General features: G+C 36.9%; 1 protein-coding gene across 4 annotated transcripts in view; it reads right to left on the minus strand.

The window, feature by feature from the left end:
* pax5 (paired box 5) overlaps positions 1 to 15,047 on the minus strand; it is a 53,417-nt gene that overhangs the window by 29,975 nt on the left and 8,395 nt on the right. For all 4 annotated transcript variants that reach the window (XM_079851379.1, XM_079851381.1, XM_079851382.1 and 1 more), the window contains exons 2-5: positions 14,048 to 14,213; positions 10,427 to 10,624; positions 9,060 to 9,124; positions 6,042 to 6,167 (exon numbers count right to left, since the gene is read on the minus strand). In XM_079851379.1, coding sequence (XP_079707505.1) covers positions 6,042 to 6,167; positions 9,060 to 9,124; positions 10,427 to 10,624; positions 14,048 to 14,213 — 555 coding nt within the window. The remainder of the gene's footprint in view (positions 1 to 6,041; positions 6,168 to 9,059; positions 9,125 to 10,426; positions 10,625 to 14,047; positions 14,214 to 15,047) is intronic.

A 15,047-nucleotide genomic window follows, 5' to 3' on the forward strand; every position in this document is an offset into this window, starting at 1 on the left:
CAGTTGAGTAAATGGGTGAACTATCTCTTTAACTGTTGACTTAAATAATGGTACCAAACCATCTTGCAAGTCAACCACTTTAATCTCATTTGTTTTAACATAATCGTGAGAATCTGAAACTCTATAGCTGCATCCTAAATTGTATACTCTATGTGGTATGTACTACATGTACCTATATGAACTTACTTTTCAACCATTAAAAAATGTGCCTATACTATTCGCCAATCGTCATGTGACCTATGGCATAATTCGCTTTGCCATTCATGACTTCTCTCCCATGGCCTCATAGGATAGTAAAGTGTCCATTGGATGCACACATCCGAATCTCACCATAGTAAGTCATTCAGTTACTTTCCCCTACTGTTTTATGATCACCGCGAATTTGGTTGAAAATGATCATACTACTCATTTCACTTCAGTTTTTTTGCCTGCTATATAGTAGGGAAGTGGAGATACAGGGCCTGACTTATGTTCCTTATTACATTCTGGGGAAAAATGTATAATAGTGATTTATTTCTCTTTGTCATCATGATCATAAAGATACTTGAACTTTTCTAAAAACCAACAGACAGAGACTCAAGCACACATACAGGCACACAGACAGATTCCTGGACTTGCGTCCTCCTCTCTGAGCGAGTGTTAAGGCAGCGTGTGAGTCAGTTATTACTGGGCTGTTGAGTTTCTGAAGAGACAATTATAAGAGCTGAGAAAGCTACAGCCCTCAAATGATTACAAGGTGAGAAAAGAGAGAGAGAGAGAGGGGGATGAAAAAAGAAGAATAGAAACGAAAATCCCTGATATAGAGCCAATTCATTTCTTCAAAATGCCTCTGAGAGGTTATTCTAGGGAGTTTGAGTCAGAGGCCAGAGCAATCCCCACAAAACGAGAGAGAGAGAGATGGAGGGATAGAAGGATAAAATTACAGGCAGACAAAGCCGCTATCCTAACGTTCCTTTTTCCTCCTTCATTTGAACAGAAATCGATCCATTTGAATGTGAATTCAGATTCGGTTTACTGCCGCCTGCGGTTATTTAAAAGAAAGATCTGCTAGTCACTGACTCGCTGATGGCGTGAAGGTCCCATGTGTCTCTAATACACCTCAACGCCAGGACTTACTTAAATGCTCTCTCTAACTCACACACACACACACACACAGAACACACAGAGAGTGTATGATCTCCAGTGTTTTGACCCTCTTAATCCCAGCGGTCAGTGTGTCTGATAGAATTCAATTGATCAATCATGTCTGTGAGATGGCACCATTTCAGCAGGTTTATTGCTTTCCACTCTTCTCAAAGACTGTCCACTGATGGCACACACACACACACACACAAAAGATGGCTGAAAGGTTGGATCTTGGTTTTAAAAAAAGGGCTGTTTGTAAACCGCAGCTCTCTGGAGTGTTTGTGTGCTTTGCTTATATTTGTGCACATGGTTGTTTATTTATGCATCAGTAGGGACTAAAACATCTGAGACCACTAGTGAAAATGCATTTATAGCATTCTAATTTCATACAACGTTTGCCTTATTACAAATGATATTATCAGATTAATATTGAATTTACATGAAATTATCCCCTTTTCATTCAGTGACAGCAGCACTCAAGATATATATATCATACTTAATAAGCAAAGCACACATATAATATATATTATATCAATTTTTTTCATCATAACTTTCACCGGAATTTCACAAAGCAAAAAAAAATTGATGTATGAAGCACAGCTCACACAGAAGTCACATTCAAACCAAGCAGCTTTCTGGTCAATATGGCCGCTTGAACCCATTACAAAATCTGCATGAGGAAATCTTTTGACCTCATGCAAAATTCCCAATGGACATGGATTCCTATTGAAATTACTGGATTTCACCAGTAACAACTGTAAATGTGACTGCCTATTATTTCTTCTAGAGCTTCAGGAGTCCACAAACATCCATATCTTAAAACATAGATATTGAGTGTCAAAACAATGTAATGGACTTTTTTTTAGTTGTTATTATTACACAGATATGTGTTTATCTGTGACTGTTTGCGTGTATGTTATGCGTGTAACTCTTTCACAGTGTCAGCCACCATGTGTGAAATGCAATTTCAAACACATCTGGAAGTCCACTCAGCCATATCAGAGCAAAAGAGAGACAGAAAGAAGAGAAGTCGCCAATAAAACTATTTTTCACCAAATTTAAACAAACACACCATACCAGCATCACGGTTAACCAACCTTCCTCGTGTTAAGTTTCAAACCCCACAAACAGAATCATTGGTCTTAGGTATTCAGATGTTCTCTGGCCTTTTGTCTTTCAGCCTCTGAACCTGCTTTAGGGAACCACTCTCTGTAACCAGACACAATACAGCCCAGCTGCATTCAGGGTTAACCCCACTATTCACACACACACAGAAGGAGAACGGAGGAGAGGCATCTTCCTTGCTTCAAAAGCAGAGACAATAGCAACAATGAGATCACCGTTGTGCCCCCTCTGTCTTTTTCTGTCTTCCTCTCGCTTTCTCTCAGGGGTGAGGTTGAAGGTTTTTGGGGCAGAGAAAACTGTTTGGCTGATTTCTTATGCACTTGATACACTTTGTGTGTGTGCGTGTGTGTGTGTGCCAACCTTGACAGATCAAAGTATAAGTCTCTGAAAGGAGGATACCAACCTTTAACAAATCCCACTGTTATCATCTATCCCCTATCCTCCCTCCCTCTCTCTCACTCCCCCTCTCTTTCACAATCCCCCCACCTTATTAAAAATTTCCCCTATCTTCCATTCAAAATATTCCACAGAAAGAACGAGATAAAAATGACTGAAATGAAACTGGACAAGAAGTGAACATATTAAACAGCAGAGGAAATCATGTCTGTCCTGATGATGCAAACATCCAGGTTTGGTTTGTTAAACTGAACAGAATAACAACCATAAATGTGTATAATTTTTCTATTTTACTTTTTTTCCCCTTCACTTTTTGAAGTTTTTACATTAAAGGAAGGTTTCTTTATTGTTTCAGGGGGCAAAGAGAACATTGTCCGACCCCTGTGCCCCGTACCACAGGCCTCCTGTCTTTCTTTATTCTACTTCTCCTTTCCTCCACTCCTCCCCTCGTCCATTCCTCCTCCGTTCTTAGAGAATGGGCAGACACAATGCTTCTGTTCTAGAGGCCCCACGAGTCAAGTTCTCTCTTTCAGATCACTTCCCTTGGGTCAAAGGGCATCAGTGGGCTTTCCTCAAACACACACACACACACACACACACACACACATACACACACACACACACTAAGCCATCCAAACCCTCTGCCACTTCCTTTCCTGCTTGTGTGCAGCTGGAAATCATAGTGTCTTGCTTCACTAAACATGTATTTTGTCTCCCTCTCCCTTTTTGAAAGCATTACCACTCAGCATAGAAATTCCTAGTATTACATAGACGCAATTTACCGAAGTACATGAAAAATGTCTTTATTTAATTTCTCGCTTTTGCTTTCAAAGGCCTGGGTATCAATAGAAATTTCCCAATTCATGTTTTTCTGAAAGTTGAATAAAAGAAAGAGAGAAAGAAATTTCCTAATTCATCGCTGATTCACAAGCTTTAAGTTTGACTATATATATATATACATATATATATATTTATGGTATATTTCAGTTATAATGTCCATTTTGCAAACATGAAAGAAATTCTCTCTCTCTCCAAATGCTGTATATTAGAGCAGTGATTGAGACTGATTGAAATGAGTAACTCATCTTTTATTCATTAAAACTATTAATTAAAAAAACAACCGGCTAACAAAAGTCAATCATTTTCGGAATTGAGCTACTCTGGTTGCGCTGTGTTTTTGATTCACTAAAAAGAACCATTTCACATGACTCATTCGTTTTAGGAATCGGTTTACACTTGTCATGCAGTATGTTTTTGATTCACTAAAAAGAACAAGCTTATAAGAGTCATTCGTTGCAGTAATTGGTCTACACTGGTCTCACTCTATGCTTTTGATTCACTAAAAAGAACCAGCTCATGAGATTCATTCGCTTCAGGAATCGTTTACACTGATCGCGCTGTAAGTTTTTGATTCACTAAAAAGAACTGACTCAGAGACTCAAAGAGTCATTTGTATGTAAGCATGTCCAAATTGGCCTGTTTGTTAAATAGAGTTTTGGTGGTGTTTGTGTCTGAGTGAGAAAAGTATTCATGTCATTTGAAAGATGTAGTCATTGAATGCATTTTGTTCCAAATCAATGATAAATAATCCACGTTTTAGCCCACATAGACTGCTGTTGTGCTAAGTGTGTGAAGAGGTTTGAAAAAGTGACCAAAATATTGAGAAATGGGTCCTATAAATTTGTAAAAGAACTGTAGATCATAATTTTTGTCCATCATACTCTTTCTCAATTTCACAAAACCATGACCAGGCTCCTTAACATGTGCCTTATACTTAAAATTTGCAAGCAGTGTAGGCTACTACCTGCCAAAACTATCGCTTATGTTACTTTATGCCTTCAGCAAACCCATGAGAACGGCCCTCGCAGCAAGCGTGCAGACACACTCACACACACTGCAAAACATCACAGCACTGACCACCCGCAGTTTCACCACGTCAATTAAACACACAAATTCATTTAGTCGCCCCTCCCTCCCTGCTGGATGTGATGTGTTGCATTAATTAAAGTGGCAGACGTCGGCCTAATTGGAGCTTGGATGAACGTTGATGTGTGTGTGTGTGTGTGTGTGCGTGTGTGTGTGTGTGTGTGTGTGTGTGTTCAGCTAAGCCAGTAGTCAGCCTACAAAGTTGCATTGCATGTATAGTTTACGCAGTTGCTTAATTCAACCTTGAGTATTATTCGATTATATTCTATTATATTATATTATATTATATTATATTATATTATATTATATTATATTATATTATATTATATTATAGAGAGAGATAGAGAGATAGAGAGATAGAGAGATAGATAGATAGATAGATAGATAGATAGATAGATAGATAGATAGATAGATAGATAGATATCTCATTTGTCAAAACATTTAATCTGCATATTTACATATAAATTATTGCTAAAGAGCTAAATGAAAGTGTACTAAATAGAAAGGAATCTTCTATTGTTGATGTCTGGTATTTCATAAGTCATATTGTGTGTGAGAGTATGTGGGTGACATCTGGAGTTCCCTCATGTATTGCAGGGGTCTGCCAAGCAATGGCTTTTTAATAGACACATGTGTGCAAACACACACACACACAAACACATGCACATCCACATGCACACACTGTGCCTCCCCTGGATAGAGATGTTTATCTAAGACGTGCCAGCGGTGTCCAATCCCCCACCTACTCTGATGCATCTGTCAATGTTCAGCAACTTCCATCTGTGCTCTGTGTGTGCTTGTGTGTATGTGTGTGTGTGCATTAAGATGACGTTGTGCATAAGAAAGAAAGAAAGAAAGAAAGAAAGAAAGAAAGAAAGAAAGAAAGAAAGAAAGAAAGAAAGAAAGAAAGAAAGAAAGAAAGAAAGAAAGAAAGAATACATGGTGTAATTTAATTTTTGTTCTGTAATTGCTGGTATACATAATGTCTCATTAGTGTCCTGCATGAAATAAACTCCCTCAGCGCAACAGCATGAATAACACTTTAAAGTCCCCGTGAAATCAAAATTGACCCTATTTACTTTGTTAGCGCATATTACTAGTCTTGTGGTGAACAATTAATCCGTGCAAGTAAATATAAAAAAAATAAAATTTTACCATGGTAATCTTTAATCAAAGTCTGAAAAGTTACTTCCGGTCTGGAATGGCGTCTTTTTCTGATGACGTCAGTTTGACGGCTTGGTTTGAAAACGCTTAACCACTCCCCTCAAACCGTTAGTCTGCTATGATTGAGAGATGGAGAGGAGGATCGCTAAGTAAAACCCTGCCCTCTGTTCAATATTCCGTTTCACTTGGAAATACGTCATAACACTGGAGAAAAGTCGTTTGCAACTTCCGGTTCACGGGGACTTTAAGCTAATTTTAGAGTAGATTTTCTGTTCCCGAAAAACAAAGCGCACACATCGACTTACTTTCATCTCTCTTCCGCTTGCTTGCATCGGCAGGTGAGCTAATTCCCAGAATTCCACTGATAGAGTAGGAGGAGCCTGCAGTGTCACTGGTTACTGAGGATACCTGGGTCACTGCCACTGTAGAGGCTAGAAAGTTACAGAGAGGTTATGAAGACCACAAATGTCCCAAAACAAAGTGCTGCTCATTGCGCTGACAGGACATTAACATTGGAAAGAATATACTGTGATAAAGAAAAATCTATTTTAAAATGCTTACACATTGAATATTTGTACACACATAAATCATTATTTTCAATATACTAACACATTTTTTAGATTTTTTAATTAAAAGCATTTTACAACCCAAACTAATCTTGCTTTGTCATAAAAAAAGTAAATTTATTAGGATTTATTAAACTGCAGGTGTCCTTTTTTCTTTTTCTGTATGTTGGTTGCACCACATGAATTTTTTGGTTGCACAACATGACTTTGATTTGACAGACAAAATTTTTCATATATTAAAAACCTGTGAGTACTTTTTTTTTAAACAACATTCTTCAAAATATATTTCTTGTTTTCCGCAGAAGAGAGAAAAGCATACAGATTTGGAACGGCATGAGGGTGAATAAATAATGACAGTTTTTTTACATTTTGGGTGAACTATTCTTTAAATAAAGCTTTCTTTTCAAAAAATATTATTTTAATGAGTTTTTTTTAGGGCTGTCAAACGATTAATCGCGATTAATCGCATCCAAAATAAAAGTTTGTGTTTACATAATATATGTGTGTGTATGGAGTATAATTATTTTCTATATATAAATACACACACATGCATATATATTTAAGAAAAATGTGTTATTTATATATAAAATATTTATATATAATATAAATTATATATAATATAAATATATATACACAGTATATACATGCAAATATTCCTTAAATATATACATGCATGTGTGTGTATTTATATATAGAAAATAATTATACACCGTACACACACATATATTATGTAAAAACAAACTTTTATTTTGGATGCGATTAATCGCGATTAATCGTTTGACAGCCCTAGTTTTTTTTCTTTGTTATAACAGCAGGACAGTACCTCTCTAACATTTTTAATTTATGCCCCAAAAATATATCCAAATTTTAAATTAAAATATATTATTAGTTCAAAAAGAAAATTAGCATCATGTCATCAACCCTTATACATAAATGTAATATGAACTATTATCCATTTACTATTTTGTATTGAACTGGTGTAACCTTCCATTTTTAGTCCATTTTAATCATAGGTTGGATTTCCAGGTAATGTGAAAGTGTGTATCTGTGTAAATATCTCCGGACAGAATTGGGTTTTATGTGATTCTAGCCTCTGCCTAGTTAAAGCTCTCAGCCCATCGTCTTTTGTTGATGTGTAGTATGTTTTTGAGTTTTGTTTTTCCTCTCGTGGTTCTTGGCCCAGCGTTTTCCCTGTTAAAGACCTTTCACCGAAAACTGCTGTCACTCTATTCTAGCAGCGTGCTGCCGCCCAAGGATAAGATGCTAACAAGCTAACAGCTTTTCGACACGTCTGGCTGTCTGTGAGGTCTTGGCAGTAAGGGACGAGGCCACAAAGTCTTCTCTCTGTCAACCCTTCATTCTCTCTCTCTCTCTCCTCTTTATCTCACTTCCTGTCAGCTGACGTACAGCCTGAGTGACAGTACAGTGGCCCCAAGGGGACACTAAGGTGTAGAGATGAGGCTAATCCCACATCCCAACAGACTGTGCTAAAATGGAGAAGGTGGGAAAAAAGAAAAACAAATCGCTCGGAGAAAAGATAAACGCCTTTGCTCGCCCGCCGCTCTCGTTTGCTAACCAGGTGGAAAATGTAATGAATGCATATCCATCCATTTTTTACCCCTGATTTATCGTTTCAATTATCTGATTCTCTTATTCTTTTGCACTTTTTTTCCCCCTCACGTCAAGGAATGGAAACCCGAAGCGAGCGCTTTATATTCAAAATCCCTAAATTTCAATTTTCCGCCTGAGTATGAGAACTATTTATCATCATAATCTGAAGGAGACAGAGAACTGGCGAGCGTTGTGCGTGTGAAATTAATTTAGATTAAGCGGAGGTGTGCGATTATGAAGATTACTGACAGTGAGACAAACACAGTTCAATAGTTTATTAACTGCCGACGGGAGTTTTCCTCTTAAACTGGTCTCAGACCATTTTTAGAGATTCCCCTTTGGTTTTTGGAGGCGGCATTTTGAGTGTCAGGGATTCAAGGATGTAATCAAACGTTGAAGATTGAGTGTATCTAAATGTAAATGTTTCAAAATCTCAAATCTCAGTCCCCCTAAATGTCTATGGGATTGGTATACTACACTGCCTAAATAAGTTTCATAGGGTTACTGGTATGGTGAAACCTTCAGGGAATAAATGAAACTAAATTGATACTTTTGCTAATTCAACAATGTCTCAAATTGTGCTCAGATTTGCCCAGATAAGTTTGCTATATAACAAATTTAACTTTATTTTACCATATTGTCTGTGCTATCCAAATTCATTTTATTGCTTTCTAACTGCAAACTACTGTTCAAAAGTTTGGGGATTTTTAATGCTTAATGCTTATGATCATTTATTTGATCAAAAGTACAAGAATATTGTGAAATATTATTACAATTTAAAAAAACTCTTTTCTATTTTAATATATTTTAAAATTGATCCTTCAGAAATCATTATAATAAAGTGTTGAAAGTGTTGAAAATTGCTGCTTAATATTTTTTTACGGAAACTGTGATAAAAAAAAAATTTCCAGGATTATTTTATAACATTTTAAATGCATTTACTGTCACTTTTAATCAAGTGAATGTGTCGCTGCAGAATAAAAGTATTTAAAAAAAATTGAAATTTTGAATGGTAATTTTATTTCCAGAAGCTACATTTCTATTTATTTTTAAAATCCAAATATATTTCAATCCTACCAAGGACTAAAGTTATCCATTGTGAGGAATTTGAAATATGACAAAAGTAAACGTGACGTTGACTCTTACCTAAGTTATGGGCAGAGATAGCTCCTGATTGGCCAGGTGGTTGCTGGACTTTAGTGCGAATGATCCTGCGGCAAAGAAAGAGCAAACAGGAATTAGACATTATGGTGCGTTTGAGGTTTACCATGCAAGGAAGGCGCTAAGTATGCAAGCACGTGATGTGTGTGTGTGTGTGTGTGTGTGTGTGTGTGTGTGTGTGTGTGTGTGTGTGTGTGTGTGTGTGTGTGTGTGTGTGTGTGAAGTGGCTCATGCAGGCTGACATGGCAGCAGAGTCTCACACTTCCTGCATGGCTGCTCAAGCAAAGCACCTTTCCCCTCTCCTCTGCGTCCCTCTCTCTTTCTCTCTCTCTCTTACTCGCGCTCTCTCTCTCTCTCTCTCTCTCTCTCTCTCTCTCTCTCTCTCTCTCTCTCTCTCTTACTCGCTCTCTCTCTCTCTCTCTCTCTCTCTCTGAGAAAGATTGTCATTGTACACATGCTGTTGAACCAGACACTGCTCATGAATATGTGTCTTTTTACTCCACTAACTCAGTCAGTCGTGTTGTTTTTCTCTATACCCCTCCATTCTTTCTATCTCTTTTCCATGCATTGCTCTATCCTTGTTCTATAGTGATCAACTTGTTCACAAAAATGTAATGGTTTGTACACATACATTGGGGTCAGTAAGAAATCATTAAATGTTTTTGTAAGAAGTCTTATGCTCACCAAGGCTGCATTTATTTGATCAAAAACAGTTATATTGTAAACAGTAACCAGTAATATTGTAAACTATGATTACAATTTAAAATAATTGTTTTCTTTATATTTTAAAATGTAATTTGTTCCTGTGATCAACATCATTACTCCAGTCTTCAGTGTCACACGATCCTTCAAAAATCATTTTTATTTGCTAAATTGGTGCTCAAGAAAAATGTCTTATTATTATCCATGTTGAAAACAGTTGTGCTGCTTAATATTTTTGTGGAAACTGTGATAAAAAAAAAAAAATTCAGGGTTCTTTGATGAATATAAAGTTCAAAAGAACATTTTTACTGTTAATTTTGTTCAGTTTAATGCATCCTTGCTCAATAAAAGTATTCATTTCCACAAAAAAAGCAGATTTTACTGACCACAAAGTTTTAAACAGTAATATAAGTACACAAACATGCTTTATGCATGTTAGAAAAGTGCAGAAACAAATTCGGAAAAACACACTTTAAACAATTTCAACCCAATCAAATCTTCACACAAAAGTCACACCCTTATATTTTAAGGAAATCAAAGTTAATTAAATTACTAATGAAGAAATTCAAATTGACACTTAAACGGACATTTTTGCGTCAAGTTGAATGGATAATAATGAAAATATTTTAACAGTGCACACACACACACACCTGTTGATTGAGCTGACACTGGGCACGCTGTCATTGTCACACACTCTCTCTGCCAGCAGTCTGTCTCGGATCTCCCAGGCAAACATGGTGGGGTTTTGGCGTTTGTAATCAGCGATTTTGTCGACGACTTTGGGTGTAGCAACCTTTGGTTTGGAGCCTCCGATCACCCCTGGTCTGATGCTGCCTGTCTCATAGTACCTGTGGAGCAAATAGATAGAGAGTTGTATTTCACCAGGCAAGATAAACAGAGAGTTAGAACATATGCTTATCTGGCAATGTAGGTCTATAATGCCTTGCGGTCAGCGCACAGTAGGTTTTACTTGTAACACAGACACTGAGAACAACACATTTCACAAACCTGAAATAAATGATCAATCTGTTCAGCCTGTAAAAAAATATGTAAGCCATACACACAGGAATTCTGAAATACACCCTGGTCTAAATTCTGATTGGATGAGACACTTCAAAGCCATGCAGATAAATGCACACCTGTGTCCGCACATTCTATATTAATGCATCTATGGTAAGCGTAAACAGCCTAAATTTAAAGGGATAGTTCACCCAAAAAAAAAAAAGTATTACTCACTCTATGTCACTCCAAACCCTTAAGACTAAGTTCATCTTGGGAACACAAATGAAGATCTTTTTGATGAAATCTATGAGCTTTCTGTCCTTCTATTGACAGCTACGCAACTACCACTTCCCACAAAGTTCATAAAGAGATCATAAAACTAATCCGTGAGAATTGAGCGGTTTAGTCAAAATTTTCTGGAGAGACACGATCGGTTTGGAGACACGATCGGCAACATTGATCAGCGAACATAAACAGAAGCTCAACCGAACCTGCTTGACGTACGAGAACAAACCTCTTGCGGAAGCTCGAACCTGCTGCGTAAAACACGAGAATGAACATCATTGGTTCTTGCACGTCAAGCGACCATGCTTGAGCTTCTGTTTACCACAACTGATGCGTGAGTTGATTTATATGTGAATAAAAGCCTAAGCGTTTGAGTCTCATCAGAAATTTTGGACTAAACCGCTCAATTCTTATGGATTAGTTTTACGAACTCTTTAATAAGTTTTTGAAGCATCAAAGTGGTAGTTGCGTAGACTGTCAACGGAGGGACAAAAAGCTCTCAGATATCATCAGAAAGATCTTCATTTGTGTTCCGAAGATGAACGAAAGTCTTACGAGGTTGAGTAGGCTAATTAATGACAGAATTTGAACTATTCTATATAGAATTTTAACTATAGCAAATCATGCTGGAATAATCATTGGTTTAAATTAGTAATATTAATAAATTATTATATATTTTTAATATTAATACATTTATTGAAAATATTTAAATATATTGAAAATTAGATCATTTGGTGAATAATCATTATTTAAACGATTCATATTAATGCATTATTATTATGATATTCTAATATGCTTATTAGGTTAACATTTCTTGTTATTATAAATGCTGAAAACAGTTGTGCTGCTTAATATTTTTGTGGAAACTGATTCTTTGATGAATAGAAAGTTCAGAACAACAGCATTTATTTGAAATAAAAATATTTTGTAACATTGTAAATGGTTTAACTCTTTTTATTCAATCCTTGCTCAATAAAAGTATTAATTTATTACAAAAAAAAACAAATCATACCTCAAACTTTTGAACTGTAGTGTATATTATGATATTAGTGATATATGATATTATTAATTATTTATTAATAATTATATTAAATCTGATGATTAATATTAATAAATGAATGTGATCTTATTGAAGTAATGTGAATTATTGAACATTGGTGTCTCATATATTGCTCTTATAGTGTTTTATGAAGCATCCAGCCCGGTTATGCATTACAGTATTTTACCAAGGTAAAGGGGGTTTTAGGTGCTGTCCATCATCTTGCATGGCTAGATTTAGTTAATGCCTTACACACAAACATAAAGCATACAGCACAGCCATGATGAGCGTTCACCAAAATGAGCGTGCAGAAAATTCCCTCATTACAAGAGAGCCGAGTTAGTCATACGCCTTATTTACTCAAACCTCACTTGCAGCCCACATATTAGTGTGTTTTCTGCCTGAGCAGTAAGAGGGAGGGAAGATATTACCACACACGCACACACACACACACACAGAGAGCGCTGCAGTAACGGTTGAGTGAGTTGGACCGGGGCTGGGGGAAGAGGGTTGAGGCAAAGGAGAACAATGCGAAACACATTTTTTTGATATAGCTAAAGGCTCTAGCACTAATCCACACCTTTATCCATTCAAATTCTGTCCTCCCCCTTAACCCCTTCCTCCCTCTCCTTCTCTCTTTCCTCCTCTCTCTCTCCCTTTCTCTGTCCTTCCAGCCACCCCTTCCTCCTCGGGAGACGTATGGTGCCCGGTGTCATTTTGATGCAAATGTAAAATGTGATGAATCTTTTCTTTTTTTGTCCCAGAAAGACAGAAAGAAAAGACGGCGCTTTGACTTTGGCTTCGGTGCGAGATTTGAGAATTACTGAATTTCAACGTGTCTCCTTTGAAAGGAAGCGCTGAGTCAGCCTCAAGTTGAACCAACGGCAGAGAGAATATCAGCCGTACGGCCAGCATTCATCAGTGTATGGATATTTTAGAAATTGATATTTATTATGGATTACGTATAAGTTGACTTGATGAAAGAATGGAAGGAGGTTTGGAAAGCATTTAAAGGCAAGATTACAAACAGACACTGGCTCCACTGTTTGAATGCAGTAGAGGACATTAAGCTGGTTTCCCAGACAATGATTAAGCCTAGTTCTGGATAAAATGGCACAGGCAATGGAGATTCTCCATTCAAAATCCTCTTCGGTCTGGGACTAGGCAAACTCTGTCTGTGGGAACTAATCCATATTATTCACCAATACATTGTTATATGAAATAATCATATAATATCTCAAGAAACTGTCTTTTCATCCCTATACTGACACATGAGAGCTCTATGTCTAGTCACATGTTCGCCTATAGTTGCAAGACTCATCCACTCTATTATATAATATTGTTCAGCTCAAATGCTAATATGTTTAGAGTTTGAGTTTCATAAAGTGCTACATACTGTTTGTTTAAGTCTCTTATGCTCATCAAGGCTGCATTTATTTGATCAAAAATACAGTAAAACGGTATAATAGTAGATTATTTTCCATTTTTATATATCTTTTTGATGCTCAAGAAACATTTCTTATTATTATCAATGTTGAAAACGGTTGTGCTGCTTAATATTTTTCTAGAAAGAGTGATTATTTCAAGATTGTTTGAGGAATAGACCGTTCAAAAGAACAGCGTTTATGTGAAAGAAATATTTTGCATCAATATAAATGTCTTTACTGTCACAATTGATCAATTTAATGTGTCCTTGCTGAATAAAAGAATGAACTTCTTTCAAAAACAAATGTCAATGTTTAAATGTGATATAGAAACAGCGTAAATATATAGGATATATAGGATCTTTTATAAAATGTTACATGCAAAGTACTGTAAAAGAATCTCTAGGAAAATATGTTAGTACCATGGTATTTTTGGTACTATTTTTCAAGTGATATGAGTTTTTTTAAATATATATATACATGCTTGTGTTTGACATTTTCTTATGATAAGCAGAACTCACCTGCCCAGTATCTTGCTGACGCAGCCGTGGCTGACCCGGAGCTGGCGGGAGATGTCACATGGACGTACGCCCTGATGGGCCAACTCCACTATCCTCTGCCTCACCACGTCAGGCAAGGGCCGCCCGTTTACAAACACCCCACCCAGCTGATTCACCCCTCCATGCCCTGCGGACACAGACAGCAATAAAAGGACACTGAGCAAATCATATCATCCTTAAATACAGAAGCTGTCACATAGCAGGCAAAAGGTGTTGCTGTCCCACCCTGGTGTGTGCGCACGCGTGTCTTTGACCTGAAGGTTACGATTCATTATGCAGTCTCTTCCTCTCCTCTTTATCATATCTGCCCCTGGTGGTCACCTAGAGAATTGCACATGACCTCCTCACTCAAGTTTGTTTTTTATTGTCTATAATTGTAGTGGAGTCTTTTTTTTTTGCACCGTGGGTGGTGGGCTGGACCTCCATCATGGGCTTAGACTTTTGGATACCAATTTTCTTTCATTCTTGTACTGTATATATATATTCATTAGAATTCAGTATCTTATCATCATTTCAGTGCAGAAGTCTTTGTGGTAATCCAGTCAATCTGTCATATTAACATACTGATTGCTTCAGAAGGGGAACACACAAACACACATTTACACACACAAAGGGACTGGGGGATCTGTTAATCCGAGCTACAGGGTAATGGATCTTAAATACATCCGGGCAGGCAATATCAAAAAGACCTAACTGGCCTTGTGTCCTCATAACTATATATAAGTTCAGCTAAAAGAAAATGAATACCCAGCTACATGTCATTTTCAGTCTCTCAAAGCAGTGTGCTGCTTTTTGATGAAGTTCCTTTACTGAGTGATTTGACCTCTGAGAGGTCTGTGTAAGTCTGATTTCAGTTTCATTTGACCTCTTTTCTATTTCGTTTCTATCAATGCTAGTTTGCTTCAGTTTCCTTTTCTCTTTCTTCTTCTGTCGCTCAGTTAGTTTATTATTTAAAAACTTA

Source organism: Squalius cephalus (assembly GCF_949319135.1).
Source record: "Squalius cephalus genome assembly, chromosome: 2".
Classification (NCBI taxonomy): domain Eukaryota; kingdom Metazoa; phylum Chordata; class Actinopteri; order Cypriniformes; family Leuciscidae; genus Squalius; species Squalius cephalus.